The sequence below is a fragment of the Engystomops pustulosus genome, chromosome 9 (assembly GCF_040894005.1).
Source record: "Engystomops pustulosus chromosome 9, aEngPut4.maternal, whole genome shotgun sequence".
Classification (NCBI taxonomy): Eukaryota; Metazoa; Chordata; class Amphibia; order Anura; family Leptodactylidae; genus Engystomops; species Engystomops pustulosus.
Window position 1 is genome coordinate 13,115,028 of NC_092419.1, and position 16,781 is coordinate 13,131,808.

The 16,781-nt window shown below is 51.1% G+C and overlaps 2 protein-coding genes across 3 annotated transcripts in view; one reads left to right on the forward strand and one right to left on the reverse strand.

The window, feature by feature from the left end:
• Window positions 1-16,781, reverse strand: part of GMFG (glia maturation factor gamma) — a 213,000-nt gene that overhangs the window by 19,822 nt on the left and 176,397 nt on the right. The gene's annotated exons all lie outside the window — the stretch shown is intronic.
• SAMD4B (sterile alpha motif domain containing 4B) lies at window positions 1,816-15,926 on the forward strand. Of its 2 annotated transcripts, none has more exons than XM_072123121.1 (13): window positions 1,816-1,971; window positions 6,295-6,604; window positions 7,941-8,396; window positions 8,476-8,715; window positions 12,230-12,339; window positions 12,504-12,590; window positions 12,697-12,994; window positions 13,672-13,757; window positions 13,859-13,983; window positions 14,314-14,512; window positions 14,597-14,720; window positions 15,029-15,112; window positions 15,600-15,926. In XM_072123121.1, exons 2-13 carry the CDS (start codon window positions 6,409-6,411, stop codon window positions 15,626-15,628), a joined length of 2,034 nt encoding a protein of 677 aa, XP_071979222.1. In that variant the 5' UTR covers window positions 1,816-1,971; window positions 6,295-6,408; the 3' UTR covers window positions 15,629-15,926. The 2 variants fall into 2 exon arrangements, with proteins under 2 accessions (XP_071979222.1, XP_071979223.1); XM_072123122.1 differs by having other exon boundaries at window positions 13,859-13,959.

Consider the following 16,781-nt stretch of genomic DNA (forward strand, 5'->3'; position numbering starts at 1 on the left):
TGATGTCACAGTACAGGGGATAATACACACAGTGATGTGACAGTACAGGATAATACACACAGTGATGTCACAGTACAGAGATAATACACACAGTGATGTCACAGTACAGGGATAATACACACCGTGATGTCACAGTACAGGGATAATACACACCGTGATGTCACAGTACAGGGATAATACACACAGTGATGTCACAGTACAGGGATAATACACACAGTGATGTCACAGTACAGGGATATTATACACAGTGATGTCACAGTACAGGGATAATACACACAGTGATGTCACAGTACAGGGATAATATACACAGTGATGTCACAGTACAGGGATAATACACACAGTGATGTCACAGTACAGGGATAATACACACAGTGATGTCACAGTACAGGGATATTATACACAGTGATGTCACAGTACAGGGATAATACACACAGTGATGTCACAGTACAGGGATAATACACACAGTGATGTCACCATACAGGGATAATACACACAGTGATGTCACAGTACAGGGATAATACACACAGTGATGTCACAATACAGGGATAATACACACAGAGATGTCACAGTACAGGGATAATACACACAGTGATGTCACAGTACAGGGATAATACACACAGTGATGTCACAGTACAGGGATGTCACAGTACAGGGATAATACACACAGTGATGTCACAGTACAGGGATAATACACACAGTGATGTCACAGTACAGGGATAATACACACTGTGATGTCACAGTACATGGATAATACACACAGTGATGTCACAGTACAGGGATAATACACACAGTGATGTCACAGTGCAGGGATAACACACACAGTGATGTCACAGTACAGAGATATTACACACAGTGATGTCACAGTGCAGGGATAATACACACAGTGATGTCACAGTACAGAGATAATACACACAGTGATGTCACTATACAGGGATAATACACACAGTGATGTCACAGTACAGAAATAATACACACAGCGATGTCACAGTACAGAGATAATACACACAGTGATGTCACAGTACAGGGATAATACACACAGTGATGTCACAGTACAGAGATAATACACACAGTGATGTCACAGTACAGGGGTAATACACACAGTGATGTCACAGTACAGGGATAATACACACAGTGATGTCACAGTACAGAGATAATACACACAGTGATGTCACAGTACAGGGGTAATACACACAGTGATGTCACAGTACAGGGATAATACACACAGTGATGTCACAGTACAGGGATAATACACACAGTGATGTCACAGTACAGGGATAATACACAGTGATCTCACAGTACAGGGATAATACACACAGTGATGTCACAGTACAGGGATAACACACACAGTGATGTCACAGTACAGGGATAATACACACAGTGATGTCACAGTACAGGGATAATACACACAGTGATGTCACAGTACAGGGATAACACACACAGTGATGTCACAGTACAGGGATAATACACACAGTGATGTCACAGTCCAGAGATATTGACATTTCTGTGACAATAGCAAAAATCCACACTGCAAAGGGTTATTGTGTATTTATGACATCATTGCGTCAGTAACATGAGGTGTCGGTGTATGACGTCACAGTGCGGGCAGTATGATGTCACAGTGTGTAGTGCACGTTACTCCCGGGCTGAGGACAGGACGCGGCCCCGGTGACATTTCTCTCTCTGCAGTCACTTTCAGGCCACGCCCTCCTGCATTGTTCTTCTCCCGTCAGTCAAAATTGTATCAACCAATAAGATGTAAGCACTGCATTAAGGGGCGGGTCGCATGGGAGGGACTACAGGTCCAGCTGTCAATCACCCCGATTCGTAAGCCAATCCGTGTTGGCGGGCGTACTCTGTGCGGCAATGCGTGCGTGTTGACGTCAGTACCCACGCAGAGCGTAACGTGCGACGTGCTGGCGGCTGTGGCTGCCTGTGTGGCTCCCCGGGGGAGTGCGGAGGCCTGACCGGGCGGTGAGTGAGGGCTCGGAGCAGGGCGGTGGTCAGGGGAGCGGCTGAGGGGACGTTACACGGCGGGGGCAGCGCTCAGCTACAGCAGCAGGAGGCGGCGGGACCGTCCCCTGTGCCCTCACTCATCTCCATAGCAACGGGCTGGGGGCTGCTCCGGGAGGGGGGGTGCCGGACTACAAGTACCAGGATGTCTGTGTTATAGAGGGGCAGGGGCTGTGTGTGTGTCTGTGTTATAGAGGGGCAGGGGCTGTGTGTGTGTGTTATAGAGGGGCAGGGGCTGTGTGTGTGTGTGTGTGTGTTATAGAGGGGCAGGGGCTGTGTGTGTGTGTGTGTGTTATAGAGGGGCAGGGGCTGTGTGTGTGTGTGTGTGTTATAGAGGGGCAGGGGCTGTGTGTGTGTGTGTGTGTTATAGAGGGGCAGGGGCTGTGTGTGTGTGTGTGTGTTATAGAGGGGCAGGGGCTGTGTGTGTGTGTGTGTGTTATAGAGGGGCAGGGGCTGTGTGTGTGTGTGTGTGTGTGTTATAGAGGGGCAGGGGCTGTGTGTGTGTGTGTGTGTGTTATAGAGGGGCAGGGGCTGTGTGTGTGTGTGTTATAGAGGGGCAGGGGCTGTGTGTGTGTGTGTTATAGAGGGGCAGGGGCTGTGTGTGTCTGTGTTATAGAGGGGCAGGGGCTGTGTGTGTGTGTGTGTTATAGAGGGGCAGGGGCTGTGTGTGTGTCTGTGTTATAGAGGGGCAGGGGCTGTGTGTGTGTGTGTGTTATAGAGGGGCAGGGGCTGTGTGTGTGTGTGTGTGTTATAGAGGGGCAGGGGCTGTGTGTGTGTGTGTGTGTTATAGAGGGGCAGGGGCTGTGTGTGTTATAGAGGGGCAGGGGCTGTGTGTGTTATAGAGGGGCAGGGGCTGTGTGTGTGTGTTATAGAGGGGCAGGGGCTGTGTGTGTGTGTGTGTGTTATAGAGGGGCAGGGGCTGTGTGTGTGTGTGTGTTATAGAGGGGCAGGGGCTGTGTGTGTTATAGAGGGGCAGGGGCTGTGTGTGCGTGCGTGCTATAGAGGGGCAGGGGCTGTGTGTGTTATAGAGGGGCAGGGGCTGTGTGTGTGTGTTATAGAGGGGCAGGGGCTGTGTGTGTGTGTGTGTGTTATAGAGGGGCAGGGGCTGTGTGTGTGTGTGTGTGTTATAGAGGGGCAGGGGCTGTGTGTGTTATAGAGGGGCAGGGGCTGTGTGTGTTATAGAGGGGCAGGGGCTGTGTGTGTTATAGAGGGGCAGGGGCTGTGTGTGCGTGCGTGCTATAGAGGGGCAGGGGCTGTGTGTGCGTGCGTGCTATAGAGGGGCAGGGGCTGTGTGTGCGTGCGTGCTATAGAGGGGCAGGGGCTGTGTGTGCGTGCGTGCTATAGAGGGGCAGGGGCTGTGTGTGCGTGCGTGCTATAGAGGGGCAGGGGCTGTGTGTGCGTGCGTGCTATAGAGGGGCAGGGGCTGTGTGTGCGTGCGTGCTATAGAGGGGCAGGGGCTGTGTGTGCGTGCGTGCTATAGAGGGGCAGGGGCTGTGTGTGCGTGCGTGCTATAGAGGGGCAGGGGCTGTGTGTGCGTGCGTGCTATAGAGGGGCAGGGGCTGTGTGTGCGTGCGTGCTATAGAGGGGCAGGGGCTGTGTGTGCGTGCGTGCTATAGAGGGGCAGGGGCTGTGTGTGCGTGCGTGCTATAGAGGGGCAGGGGCTGTGTGTGCGTGCGTGCTATAGAGGGGCAGGGGCTGTGTGTGCGTGCGTGCTATAGAGGGGCAGGGGCTGTGTGTGCGTGCGTGCTATAGAGGGGCAGGGGCTGTGTGTGCGTGCGTGCTATAGAGGGGCAGGGGCTGTGTGTGCGTGCGTGCTATAGAGGGGCAGGGGCTGTGTGTGCGTGCGTGCTATAGAGGGGCAGGGGCTGTGTGTGCGTGCGTGCTATAGAGGGGCAGGGGCTGTGTGTGCGTGCGTGCTATAGAGGGGCAGGGGCTGTGTGTGCGTGCGTGCTATAGAGGGGCAGGGGCTGTGTGTGCGTGCGTGCTATAGAGGGGCAGGGGCTGTGTGTGCGTGCGTGCTATAGAGGGGCAGGGGCTGTGTGTGCGTGCGTGCTATAGAGGGGCAGGGGCTGTGTGTGCGTGCGTGCTATAGAGGGGCAGGGGCTGTGTGTGCGTGCGTGCTATAGAGGGGCAGGGGCTGTGTGTGCGTGCGTGCTATAGAGGGGCAGGGGCTGTGTGTGCGTGCGTGCTATAGAGGGGCAGGGGCTGTGTGTGCGTGCGTGCTATAGAGGGGCAGGGGCTGTGTGTGCGTGCGTGCTATAGAGGGGCAGGGGCTGTGTGTGCGTGCGTGCTATAGAGGGGCAGGGGCTGTGTGTGCGTGCGTGCTATAGAGGGGCAGGGGCTGTGTGTGCGTGCGTGCTATAGAGGGGCAGGGGCTGTGTGTGCGTGCGTGCTATAGAGGGGCAGGGGCTGTGTGTGCGTGCGTGCTATAGAGGGGCAGGGGCTGTGTGTGCGTGCGTGCTATAGAGGGGCAGGGGCTGTGTGTGCGTGCGTGCTATAGAGGGGCAGGGGCTGTGTGTGCGTGCGTGCTATAGAGGGGCAGGGGCTGTGTGTGCGTGCGTGCTATAGAGGGGCAGGGGCTGTGTGTGCGTGCGTGCTATAGAGGGGCAGGGGCTGTGTGTGCGTGCGTGCTATAGAGGGGCAGGGGCTGTGTGTGCGTGCGTGCTATAGAGGGGCAGGGGCTGTGTGTGCGTGCGTGCTATAGAGGGGCAGGGGCTGTGTGTGCGTGCGTGCTATAGAGGGGCAGGGGCTGTGTGTGCGTGCGTGCTATAGAGGGGCAGGGGCTGTGTGTGCGTGCGTGCTATAGAGGGGCAGGGGCTGTGTGTGCGTGCGTGCTATAGAGGGGCAGGGGCTGTGTGTGCGTGCGTGCTATAGAGGGGCAGGGGCTGTGTGTGCGTGCGTGCTATAGAGGGGCAGGGGCTGTGTGTGCGTGCGTGCTATAGAGGGGCAGGGGCTGTGTGTGCGTGCGTGCTATAGAGGGGCAGGGGCTGTGTGTGCGTGCGTGCTATAGAGGGGCAGGGGCTGTGTGTGCGTGCGTGCTATAGAGGGGCAGGGGCTGTGTGTGCGTGCGTGCTATAGAGGGGCAGGGGCTGTGCGCGTGCTTTTTATGCAGGGGCTGTGCGTGTGCGCGTGCTTTTTAGGGCGCGGTCCCACGGTGCGTTCGCAGACGCAGACCAAACCACGCCCACCGGGGCGGTCCGCGGTCCAATCGCATCGGCGTTTTCCATAGAAACATAGAGAAACGCCGATGCGATTGGACCGCGGACCGCCCCGGTGGGCGCGGTTTGGTCTGCGTCTGCGTTTGCAAACGCAACGTGTGACAGCGCCCTTATGCAGGGGCTGTGCGTGTGCGCGTGCTTTTTATGCAGGGGCAGGGGCTGTGCGTGTGCGCGTGCTTTTTATGCAGGGGCTGTGCGTGTGCGCGTGCTTTTTATGCAGGGGCTGTGCGTGTGCGCGTGCTTTTTATGCAGGGGCAGGGGCTGTGCGTGTGCGCGTGCTTTTTATGCAGGGGCTGTGCGTGTGCGCGTGCTTTTTATGCAGGGGCAGGGGCTGTGCGTGTGCGCGTGCTTTTTATGCAGGGGCAGGGGCTGTGCGTGTGCGCGTGCTTTTTATGCAGGGGCTGTGCGTGTGCGCGTGCTTTTTATGCAGGGGCAGGGGCTATGCGTGTGCGCGTGCTTTTTATGCAGGGGCAGGGGCTGTGCGTGTGCGCGTGCTTTTTAGGCAGGGGCTGTGCGTGTGCGCGTGCTTTTTAGGCAGGGGCTGTGCGTGTGCGCGTGCTTTTTAGGCAGGGGCTGTGCGTGTGCGCGTGCTTTTTATGCAGGGGCTGTGCGTGTGCGCGTGCTTTTTATGCAGGGGATATTTGGTTATAAAGTCATAAATATTTCCTAAGTATTTCTTGCGTCAATGAGGGACCGGAGTGGATTTGCTTCTAAATTTGCTACTTTTTGAAAAGCCGCAAATCCTAAATCTTTCTATATATGTGATAAATCGGGTGTCTGAAGTTTTTCGAAAGTGAAACTGCAAATCGGCAGATTTGGCTGCAATTGAGACGTTTTGAGCACAATAATACATCCCGCTTCCCCCCATAATGTCTCTAGCTATCACTGTACACCATCATATGTCGTAGAAATGAAGGGAGTGAGGGCCTGGCTCACCAAAGCTTCTAAGTAATATATACTCTGTGTGTGTGTGTATATCTCTATATCCCCTTCCCGTGACAAGTTCAGAAATTCACCCAACCACTTACTACATGAGGCCTTAAACTCCTTATTCTTAATTTTCCAGGTTATACATCGCACAGCGGACGTTCTTTCCCATGCGCCCTCCTGCACTGATGCCGGTACGCCATGTCCTAGGAGCGCCCTCACCCCTTTAGTTGTTAACTTTCCCACTTGCACAATGAAATTCCGAGACCAGGTGAGCACGCTCTCCGAGTGGTTTAAGGGCTGGAACGAGTGTGAGCAGACGGTGGCCCTTTTATCTCTTCTGAAGAGGATAACCAGAACCCAGGCGCGATTCTTACAGCTATGCTTGGAGCACTCGCTGTCGGACTGCTCGGAAATCCACATCCTTGAGACCGAGGCCAACAGCGCCGGTGAGTGACACAGGACAGCAAGCTACTTTCACTATAGCGAGCCAGTGCCCGACCATAGACACATATGTAAACCTTAATGTTACGTGCACACTGCCAAATACGGTGCGGTTAGCCCATTGTGTCTTACTGCACGGGAGGTCAGGCCACAAAAGATAGAGCAGGACCTATTCTTGCTCTGTTTTGCGGCATGGCTGCTCTGCTTCCTATGCAGAGGGGAGAGTTGTGAGTAGCAGTCACTCTTCCCTGCTCCACGGCCGTAATGCAGGCCGCGCTCTGGCCACACGGTTTGCGGCCTGACCCAGCTGGTGACGAGGTGACACAGCCGCTCAGCTTTCATTGTAGGGGAGATGGGTGAACAGCGCTCACTCCCTTTCCTTCACCACCAAGCCCTGTGGTTGCCTGGGAGCTGTTCCGGGTTAGCACATGGCTGTGTGAATGCATCCTTATCTGTAAACAAATTGCATTAGTGTTTTCTTGAATACCGCTCGTATACATGTCCTGTAGTCATGCTCTCCTCTCTCTACACAATGCATGTTCTCCTGAAGGAGTTGTACCAAGCTTGCATGTTCTCCCCTATCCTGTGGATTGGGGATAACTTGGCTTGGTATAACCCCTTTCAAGGAAATCTACCATCAGAATCCATCCTGATAAACCAGGGACATTACTCATAGATCCACTGTGGTATCTTCATATATTTGTTATCCATTACCTTCTTCCTTCAAAATTATGGTTTATTATGATGGATTTTGATGGTAGATTTCCTATAAAGCAGAGGACAGGAGGAGGGTTGACTGCAGCGTTAGACTACACCGGACGTATTCTCTTTCTATGGTGACGCATGGATCTGCATAAGAGCTGTAGAAAGTGATAATAAAATATTCTCATTCAGTTTCCTTCTCCTGTGAAGTTCCTTATTTTGTTCCATTTCCTTTGTCAGTGAATACAAATATAGTATGAACTATGAGTAGAGAAGTGATTATTCCTGAGGACAGGGATAAGGTTAAAACCTAGTAACCTGTCACCGGGTCCACCTCACCAAAACCAACGGCTTTCATGCACAGTGCATTGTATAAGGTCTTAAACGTACAATATATAAAATCTATTACAGCATCCATCATGCACTGTATACTGGACTTGCTCTTTAATGTGTCCCTTCCTATGGGTATTACTATGACCTCTGTGCCGGGCCCTATACACCAAACTTGCAATCATCTGACCCTCTTTGTTATTGGGTCATAAGTAATGTTACAGTTTGGCTTTGTTGTAGAGATGTAGATGTGTGGAGTCTCAGTTATGATTATGTGTAGTGTAATATTCTGACTATCCTTGTGTCCAGGTCTCATCAGTCAGTGGCACCAGGAGCCTAAGGAGAAGGTGATTTCTCTGCTCTTGTCCCATCTGCCCCTTCTGCAGCCCCGTAACACAGAAGCGAAATGCGAGTACATGAAACTTCTGCAAAAAGTGCTGGCGTACACCACCGAGAGCAACCTGTACATCGAGGAGAGCCGGCAGCTCCTGTCCTATGCACTCATCCATCCCGCCACCACGCTGGACGATCGCAACTCTTTGGCGCTGTGGCTGAACCATTTGGAAGAGCGACTCTCCACAGGCTACAGCCGGCATGGCACACATCTGCGGCAGGGCTCCGATGAGTGGCAGGCCCCAGGGGAACCCGGCATGGGAGAGTCTGGGCATAGCTGGCATGAAAAGCCAATGCGGGAAAATGGACTTATGCCCTTCCCTTCTTCTAGTTCTGTGCCCTCCGCCATACAGACTGTGGGTGGAAGCACAGGTAGGAGATGTGCAATGGAGTGTTGTATTATTAACAGATGGTAGGTTCTAGTAGTGACATATTCCCTTCTGTTTTGCAGTGCTCTCCTGCCAAATGCACCCGAGTCCCCTGAAACGCTCCATGTCTTTGATTCCCACCTCCCCGCAGACGTCTAACGACTGGGGAGGGACGGAGGAGGCGGCGGGACGTTCCGTCTTCCTCACCACAGACCATGCTCCCCTCTCCCCGCAGAGCAGCGTGGCATCCTCGGGCAGTGAGCAGACGGAGGAGTTTAGCTCTGGACGCAACACATTTCAAGAGGATGGGAGTGGGATGAAAGGTATGAAATACTGCTCCTCCAGTGAGCTATAGTGGTCTTGAAGGGGTTGTCATGTTAGGATAGGGATGGACTTGCTGATCGGTGGAGGCCTCACTGATGGGACCCCATGGAGCACGAGTCTTATTCATGCACCCGGCTGCTGTATACTTCTCTATATCACTGATTGAGATATGAGCCAAGTGCTCTGTACAATGAACACTTGTGCTACCGGCCGCTCCATTCTTTTGACGTCCAACGGACCCCAGTTCTCATGATCACTTGGGGCCCCATCATTGAGACCCCAAATGATCAGCAAGTTACTTTCTGTCACTAGACTACCCCTCTAAGGGGTGTTTTATTACAGATAATCCTGTAAAGAGAACCTGCCACCTGTAGATCCAGCCAGTCCCCACAGACCATAGTACATGCACTGTCATAGAGATTATATATATATACACACACACACACACACACACACACACACACACACACACACACACACACACACACACACACACGTCGCATTAACCCCTCTAGAAGCGTCATAGACGCTCCTAAATGCAGTATTACTCCTTGAAAACTGCCCAATGCGTCTAAACACGCACTGACATTTCACCTTACTTGGGACGAGTGAGGACGGCAGGGCATAGCAGAACGGCTGCTGCAGCCCCTGACTTACACAGCCGCCGCTGAAAGGAGATGGATGAGCTGTTGTATGTGTGTGAGCCTGAACCGTGCAGCACCTGGACACACCCCCTCCCTAACCTGATGCTGTTTCTCTTTGGCCGGGTCAAAGTGGGCGGGGCTACCAGAAGCCACGCCCACCCTACGTGCCGATGTCACTGCACCATAGGTGTTGCACATATCAAAGGCTGGAGCTGACCCAGAGGAAAATGTGGCCACAGGTCAACCAGGGAACTGGAGGCTTGTGACCATGGGCTGAAATGTGAGTGAGTGAGTAGTCACATCAGTGCAAGATCTGTAACAGCCTGCTGCCCAGGTTATATATGGAAGTGTTATATCCTGTATATAAAGTACAGAAAAGAGCAACACTTGTAGCAGGAGGACTTTGGTGCAAATTCCAGAACCTTGACAAGGTAAAAGTTAAAAAAAATGGCAGCACTCCAAGATTCAGGGTGAAAAAATTAAGTACTTTTATTCCCATGTGTAGCTTTTCAGCTGCTCATAGACCTTGAATCTTGAGTAGTGCCATTTTTAAATTTTAGGCCCCTTGAACACGAACATTGTGGGGACATATATCCAGTTGCAAAATTTGTGGGTTGGATATCTGTCCCCACAGACTCCAATGGCGCATATGTGCCACTTGACCACAGTGTGCATGGGAAAGATAATTACAGCCCGGCATCCCTATGGACAGGGGATGGGTGAGCACCTCGCATCACTACGCTTCTCCAGCAGAACATATGCTGGTTCTGACATGGGGTAACACAAATTTATGTGAAAGTAGCCTTAAGTTGTATTTACATGGTGCGTTGCACTTGAAAATGAATCGCAAATGCTTCAAGCAGAACACATGTGCATTGTTACAAGAGTGACCACATTTTTATATGGTAAGGATTATCATTGACTTAAAGGGGTTGTCCGAGTTTATTTAAAAACATACCTTTTCCTGCACTACCGTTCCGCCACTGCCGTCCGTCCATCAGTGCCGTGCCCGTTTGTTTACAGAGGCAGGCACGCTCCAATCCGGCATCTTCCGCCCGCCTGGAATGTCCACCCATCCCTGATACAGCATTAACTTCAATGTGCATCAGCTACTGGGGACAGGTGGGCATGCTAGGCAGGTGAAAGTTGCCCGATCACAGCGTGCCTGCCTCTGTAAATAAACAGCACAGCACTGACGGACAGCGGCGTAGGACAACTGGTCTGCAGGAAGTTTATTTTTTTTACAGCACCCCGCAGGCTACCAGAAGATTTTTTTAATAAACTCAGACAACCCTTTTAAAGTTTTTTTTTTTTTTTTTTTTTTTTACTAAGCACATGCATATTATGAGAATTCACAAGCGTTTTGTCATCCTTTAGGCACGATGTGTTTGCAATATATTACCAAATGGAAGCTAACCACCCCATGTAAAAGCAGCTCTAGGTCAGGAGACACATGGGGCGGCTTGACCGCAGCATAGTCGCATAGTAATTGTCTAATCTACAGCGACTTCCAGTGGCAGCAAGGTGGATGGAATGAGCAAAGTGCACTGGACAGTAGTCTTTGCATCATAGAGAAATATGATGCTAGGACTCCCTGTCTGCCAGCCAAACAGCAACGCCACTGTTACAATAGGAGTCCAGTGCAGTCCCAATATTACTACAAATTCCATACTCTTCCTTGACTAAAAATACTCCTCAGAAATGCTAAGAGGAGTATTTTTACTCTGCCAAAAAAAAGTTAGTGTGACCTGTGTGTGTGTGTGTGTGTGTGTGTGTGTGTGTGTGTGTGTATATATAATTTATTATATGTGTGTGTTTTACAGAAAAAAAAAGATATGTCATATAGTAACTTTCAATGCCATGTGCTCTGTGACGAGACATTTGTCCCCTGGGAGTGGCTATATAGGAGGAGGGGCCGTTGCCAAGCCACTTCCAGGGGACGGATGCCCTAGTCAGAGTATGTGGCATTGAAAGGTACTATATTTTCTTTCTGTAAAACTTGAGGGAGATTTATCATTAGGCAGGATTCTGAGCAGTTGTCTGTGTTGGACTTGCGGATTTATAGTGCGCTGTATGTGCAGTGTTAAATGCCAGCTGTGTGTCTGCACCAGTCGCACGGATGTTTAACATCTGCTTAATTTCTGCCTTTTTTAAGATGTTTTTGCACAGGAAATTCTCAGATACCTCAAACATAAAATTGAGCACAATCTTCAACCCCTGTAGTAGCAATGGACCCACATACAACCCCTGCTATGTGGTGTAGTTTTGCAATTATTGGATTTTTTCCGCCATTTCATGACTTTAGAGTTGCAGGTTTTTTTTTTCATGTTTGCGCAAAAATTTGCGACAATTATATGCCAAGAAGCTACATAGGACTAATGATAAATCTCCCCCATTTTGTCTGGGGAAGCCCTGGGAGATGTCGAGACCATATATGGACAGATGGTGATATCTCCCTCATGAGGTGGTCCCTGCTCTGCCGCTAACCCGACACATCCCTCAAAAGGGTTCCCAGCCCAATGGGGAAATCATTCAGTACCGCACATAACAGAAACCTGGTATTGAACCGTTCTGACTTTGAAAGTATTGTACAAACTCCGAGATTTCAATTCTGTCGGGACTGGGTGGTGCGAAAGATTAAAGGTTCCCTTTAATGTGAGAGGACCTGCAGAATTCACCCTCAGCTCATCATCTTACCTGCAGAAACTGGATATTTAGTGTAATATTTTGTGTGTTGAATTCCCATCCTTATAATACGGCAATCACTGCAGGTCTGACCCCCTCATGTCTATGACCATGCATTATAATTATTTTCTGGTTATACATACCTACATTTTTGCTGATCATGGAACGTTTGTATCCTCTGTAGACGTTCCCACGTGGCTGAAAAGTTTACGGCTGCACAAGTACGCCTCTCTGTTCTCTCAGATGAGCTACGAGGAGATGATGATGCTGACGGAGCAGCACCTCGAATCACAAGTAAGACAACAAAGCTTCCTCTCTGCAAATTCTGACTCTTGGGCTCAGGCGGTGACTGGGGTTATCAAAGATGTGCAAATTTATTGGCAAATTTGAAAATTTTCACAGATGCCTCTTTGAATGATTTTTGCACCTTCAACGAATGTCCCTTTTCTTTGTACTAGAATGTTACTAAAGGGGCGCGGCACAAGATTGCGCTGAGCATCCAGAAGTTACGGGAGAGGCAGAGCGTGCTTCGTTCGCTGGAGAAGGTAAGTTGCTTTCAGGTGGCAAATCTCCGGAGTCGGATGCTGACATCGCACCATTGGAAATGTTAAGTTTTATATATATTTCTTTTTCCTGACTTGTGTTCTATAGGATATTCTCGAGGGGGGGAACGTCCGCAATGCTCTGCAGGAGCTTCAGCAGATTATCATTACGCCTATCAAATACTACCGCCCCAATCAGACAGAATCCATAAGCAATGATCAGACTTCCCAACACCGGCCCAACCAAGATCCTGCCAGCAAAGGCTCCGATGAGAATGAGCCCCCCACGGGTCTGACGGCTGACGGCTTTCAGCAGCAGAGTACCCCAACTAGTGACTTGGAGACTTCTGTGCCACCCATAGCAGATGGAGATATCCCTGGACAACTTACAAGGGTTCTGGGTAAAGGTGAGTGTGACAGAACATTGGGGACATTTATCATCCATTCCTGAGCAAACTCTGCACTGCTGGGAGCCCCATCCCCAAGCTGAAACACTTGTAAGAGAAGGTCCTGGTGGTTTCTGGTCCTTCTTGGCGCCTGGAGCCTTTTTGGTAACAATGGAACCTCTCTCCTTGATGATGCGATAGATTGCACCTCAGTCACCAATCTTTCTAGCTGCGATACTCTTCCCTGTTCGGCCAGTTTTGTGCAGTGCAATGATGACTGCACGTGTTTCTTTAGAGATAACCAAGGTTACCAGAAGAGAAACAATGATGCCAAGCACCAGCCTCCTTGTAAAGTATCCAGTGGTGTCATCTCCAGCCCTGTCCCCATCAGCCCCCGCACCTGTGTTACTGGAGACATCACTGACACCATGACAGCTTCTCCTTTTAAGGCGCCTGCAATGAAGGTGAAATGTGTTTTGGGGGAAGAAGTTCATTTTCTTGGCAAATATTGACTTTGCAATTAATTGCTGTTAAGCTGATCCCTCTTTAGAACATTCTGGAGTATATGCAAATTGCTATTATAAAACCTGATACAGTGGACTTTGTAAAAATTAACATTTGTATCATTCTCAAAACTTATGGCCATGACAGTATACTGAGCACTGGGCATATGAGCTGACACCTGTCTCTTTGTACAGTCTGCACACAGTTGCTGGTCTCCCGGCCGGATGAGGAGAATATAACCTGTTACCTGCAGCTACTAGAGAAGTGCCTGACGCATGAGGTGAGTATCAGATTACCGCTATGGCGGACTGGAGCCTTCTACATGATGATCCTTTATGATCAGCCCCTTACCCATGATTCCTGTGTCCTCTCCACCCACAGGCATTTACCGAGACGCAGAAAAAGAGAATCCTCTCCTGGAAACAGCAGGTCCTGAAGTTGCTGCGGACATTTCCCCGCAAGGCATTACTGGAAATGCAGGGGTACAGACAACAGAAGGGGTGCAGGTGGGCTGTATATGGGAGCTGTAGGGTGCAGGAAAGGGGCACTTGGAGAAAAGTGAAGAGATTCGAACACTAGGGGGCAGCAGTTTTATTAGGAGCTGAACTGCAGTTACCAGGTTTGTCCGCTACACAGAATGAAGCTGTACTTGCAAATCCATTCTCTGCCTCGACACAGATGTTCAATAGCAGATTCGATCCCCATTCAACCCCAAAATATAAAACCTCTACTGTAATGTTCCCAGTGGAGCAGACACAAGGTGTGAATAGCGCTGAAGTGTAGGATAACGCAGAGTTCTATATTACATCCTCTAAGCGCTGCTCTTGTCTTTGCAGCTGGGCATTTGCATCAAATTCCCTCCCCATAGCTGGATCTGTGGGGCCATCCTTGGCACGAAGAGGGCAGCGCCCATTTCAGATGCCCCCGAGGGCTGTGCCACCTTCTCGGATCGGTGTAATGAGCCCAGGATCGATTGGGGGCGTCTCTCCCCGACACGCACTTACCAGCCAAAGCACTGGGAGCCAGGGCCGACAGGTGAGTAGCCACGGTGTGCGTGTGAACAGCCGGAGAGATGGTGGAAGAATAGTGCAGAACCTGTCACTTTTGTGTTTCTTGTAGAACCTGTGGTTTGCCAATCCTGGAGGAAGTAACAGTATGCCATGCCAGAGCCACAGCTCCGTGCAGCGCACCCACTCGCTACCCGTACACACGTCTCCACAGAGCATCCTCAAGTTCCCTCCTGGTAAGTGACTGGTATGGGATACCCCCATATCCTACACCGGACCCCTGCACATTGTAGTCATTGCTCCGCCGGGCCCCAGTGGCTGCCATTGCAGAAACCTCAGACTCTACAAGTCTGCTTCCAGCAATGTAGCGAGTCTGGAAGTCTCACTAGTCACAGGACCCTCCAGGGCCAAGCAGTGGTCTCAGCGGGTCCCATCACTGCTGACATATTCCTGTACATCAATAACGTAACACATAAAGAGATCCTTCTCTCCTGCCTGAAGCCCTGGTGATTTTTTTTTTTAAGGTGTTTGTTTTTCTTCCTAGATTGCCAGGTTCCTGTGGCAGATCTGGAGATTAACCCCCGGCTGGAGTCCTTGTGTCTGAGTATGACAGAACATGCGCTGGAGGGTAAGGCCACATTACAGCTGTCTGATACTTTCCACATGGGGGCGCTCATACTCTAATGTACAGAAGTGATCAGTGCCAGATCGTAGGAAGCTGAGACCCTGCCCGTGCACTAAGAGAGCTCTATTCGTTTTATCAGGCAGTGTGTCCTGCGGATAGGCCGTCGATTATAATCCCTGGACAAGCCCTTTTAAAATAAACCTCTAAGTTTATCAGTGTCTGGAAAGTTAAAGGGACTCCATTACACTATCAGCCCCCTTAAGTCGGGTATGAAAAGTCCTTTCTAGATTTCTCTCTTTTATGTGAAATCTCACCCGTTTACCTATAAAATTCTCCCCAAAGTCTGGCAAATATGACTCTTCTCACCTCATTTTCCCATTTCCGAGAGTCTAGTCTAGTGTCCTCTCTACATGGAGGTTTCCTGGGGGAGGGGGCTAGGGCTTTTATGAGGATAACATCCTTTGTAATAATCACTCGTCTCTCCTGGCAGAGGGCACAGACAAGACCTCGACGATCTGACCAGACCCTGGCTGAACCCTTCTCCACCAGAGACTTACGGATCCTATACCTTCCCATGACCTCGGCCAGGGAAGTGCCGAAGCTTTCCCACGTTACCCCCCCCCCCCCCCCCCCCCTGAGGCCGTCACTACATCATCCACCCACTGCGTTCTAATACTCGTTTCAGCTATCATAACTTTTTTAACTTTGGTTTAATATCCAAGTACACGCGGCACCGCTAAGGAAGGAGCTCTGTTCTGTCTATACGTGCTCGCCACGGCGTGGAGGCATGGGGGAGGGGGAGCTTAATGAAGAACCCGCCAAGGGTCACGGTGGCAGAGAAGCCCCCGGTTTGTGGTGAGCAGAAAGGAGGGCAGGTTTGTCGAGACACTCGGGCGAGGTTATGCTATAAAGATGGTGGGGCCAGGAGCTCCAGGGAAGGGACCTCTGCCAGGCAGACACACTAAGCTACGGGACTGTGAGTGTCCCCACTACAAGGACTGGCACCTGTCAGACAGGGCGCCAGTCACTTGTCTGCTGCCAATTGGGCAGGAGGGAGGGACACTGACAGCTGAGTCCCCGGTGTGACGCTACCCTCTATCTCCTCTCTATATCCTCGTGGACGCGTCCACTCCCTCCCCTCGCAGCGGCGCCCCCTGTGCCACACGCGGAGCGTGGAGGTCCAGTGCCCGGGCTGCCCGCTGCCAGGACTGCCCGCGGCCACCTTCTCCAAAGTATTTTCAGAATAGCGCTAACTATTTATTTCTAACATAGAAAACACGGCTCCTTTTTCTGATAGAAGACGAAAAATTGTTATTTTAGATACATTTTATTATGAATAACTTTTGTTATGACTATGGCTGGTAACCATGAGTACAGATTATTAAAAGAAAATCTAAAAAAAATTGTATCTGGCTGCCGCGTGTTCTGTGTCTCTCGGACGCTCTGCGGGAATGGTGACTCCTGGGAGGACTGAGACTGCCATTACCCCGACTGCTTCATGTGCTGCACAGAGGCTGGTGGGGGGGGGGGGCTACTGCGCAGAGGCTGGTGGGGGGGGGGGCTACTGCGCAGAGGCTGGTGTGGGGGGGGCGGCTACTGCGCAGAGGCTGGTGTGGGGGGGGGGGCTACTGCGCAGAGGCTGGTGTGGGGGGGGGCTACTGCGCAGAGGCTG

Bases quoted from the DNA above. Each gene is read 5' to 3' on its own strand.
- SAMD4B (XM_072123121.1), top strand. From the start codon at position 6,409: ATGAAATTCCGAGACCAGGTGAGCACGCTCTCCGAGTGGTTTAAGGGC. The intron at 8,716-12,229 runs GTATGAAATACT...TATCCTCTGTAG, and splicing joins GGATGGGAGTGGGATGAAAG to ACGTTCCCACGTGGCTGAAA. The intron at 13,758-13,858 runs GTGAGTATCAGA...CTCCACCCACAG, and splicing joins AGAAGTGCCTGACGCATGAG to GCATTTACCGAGACGCAGAA.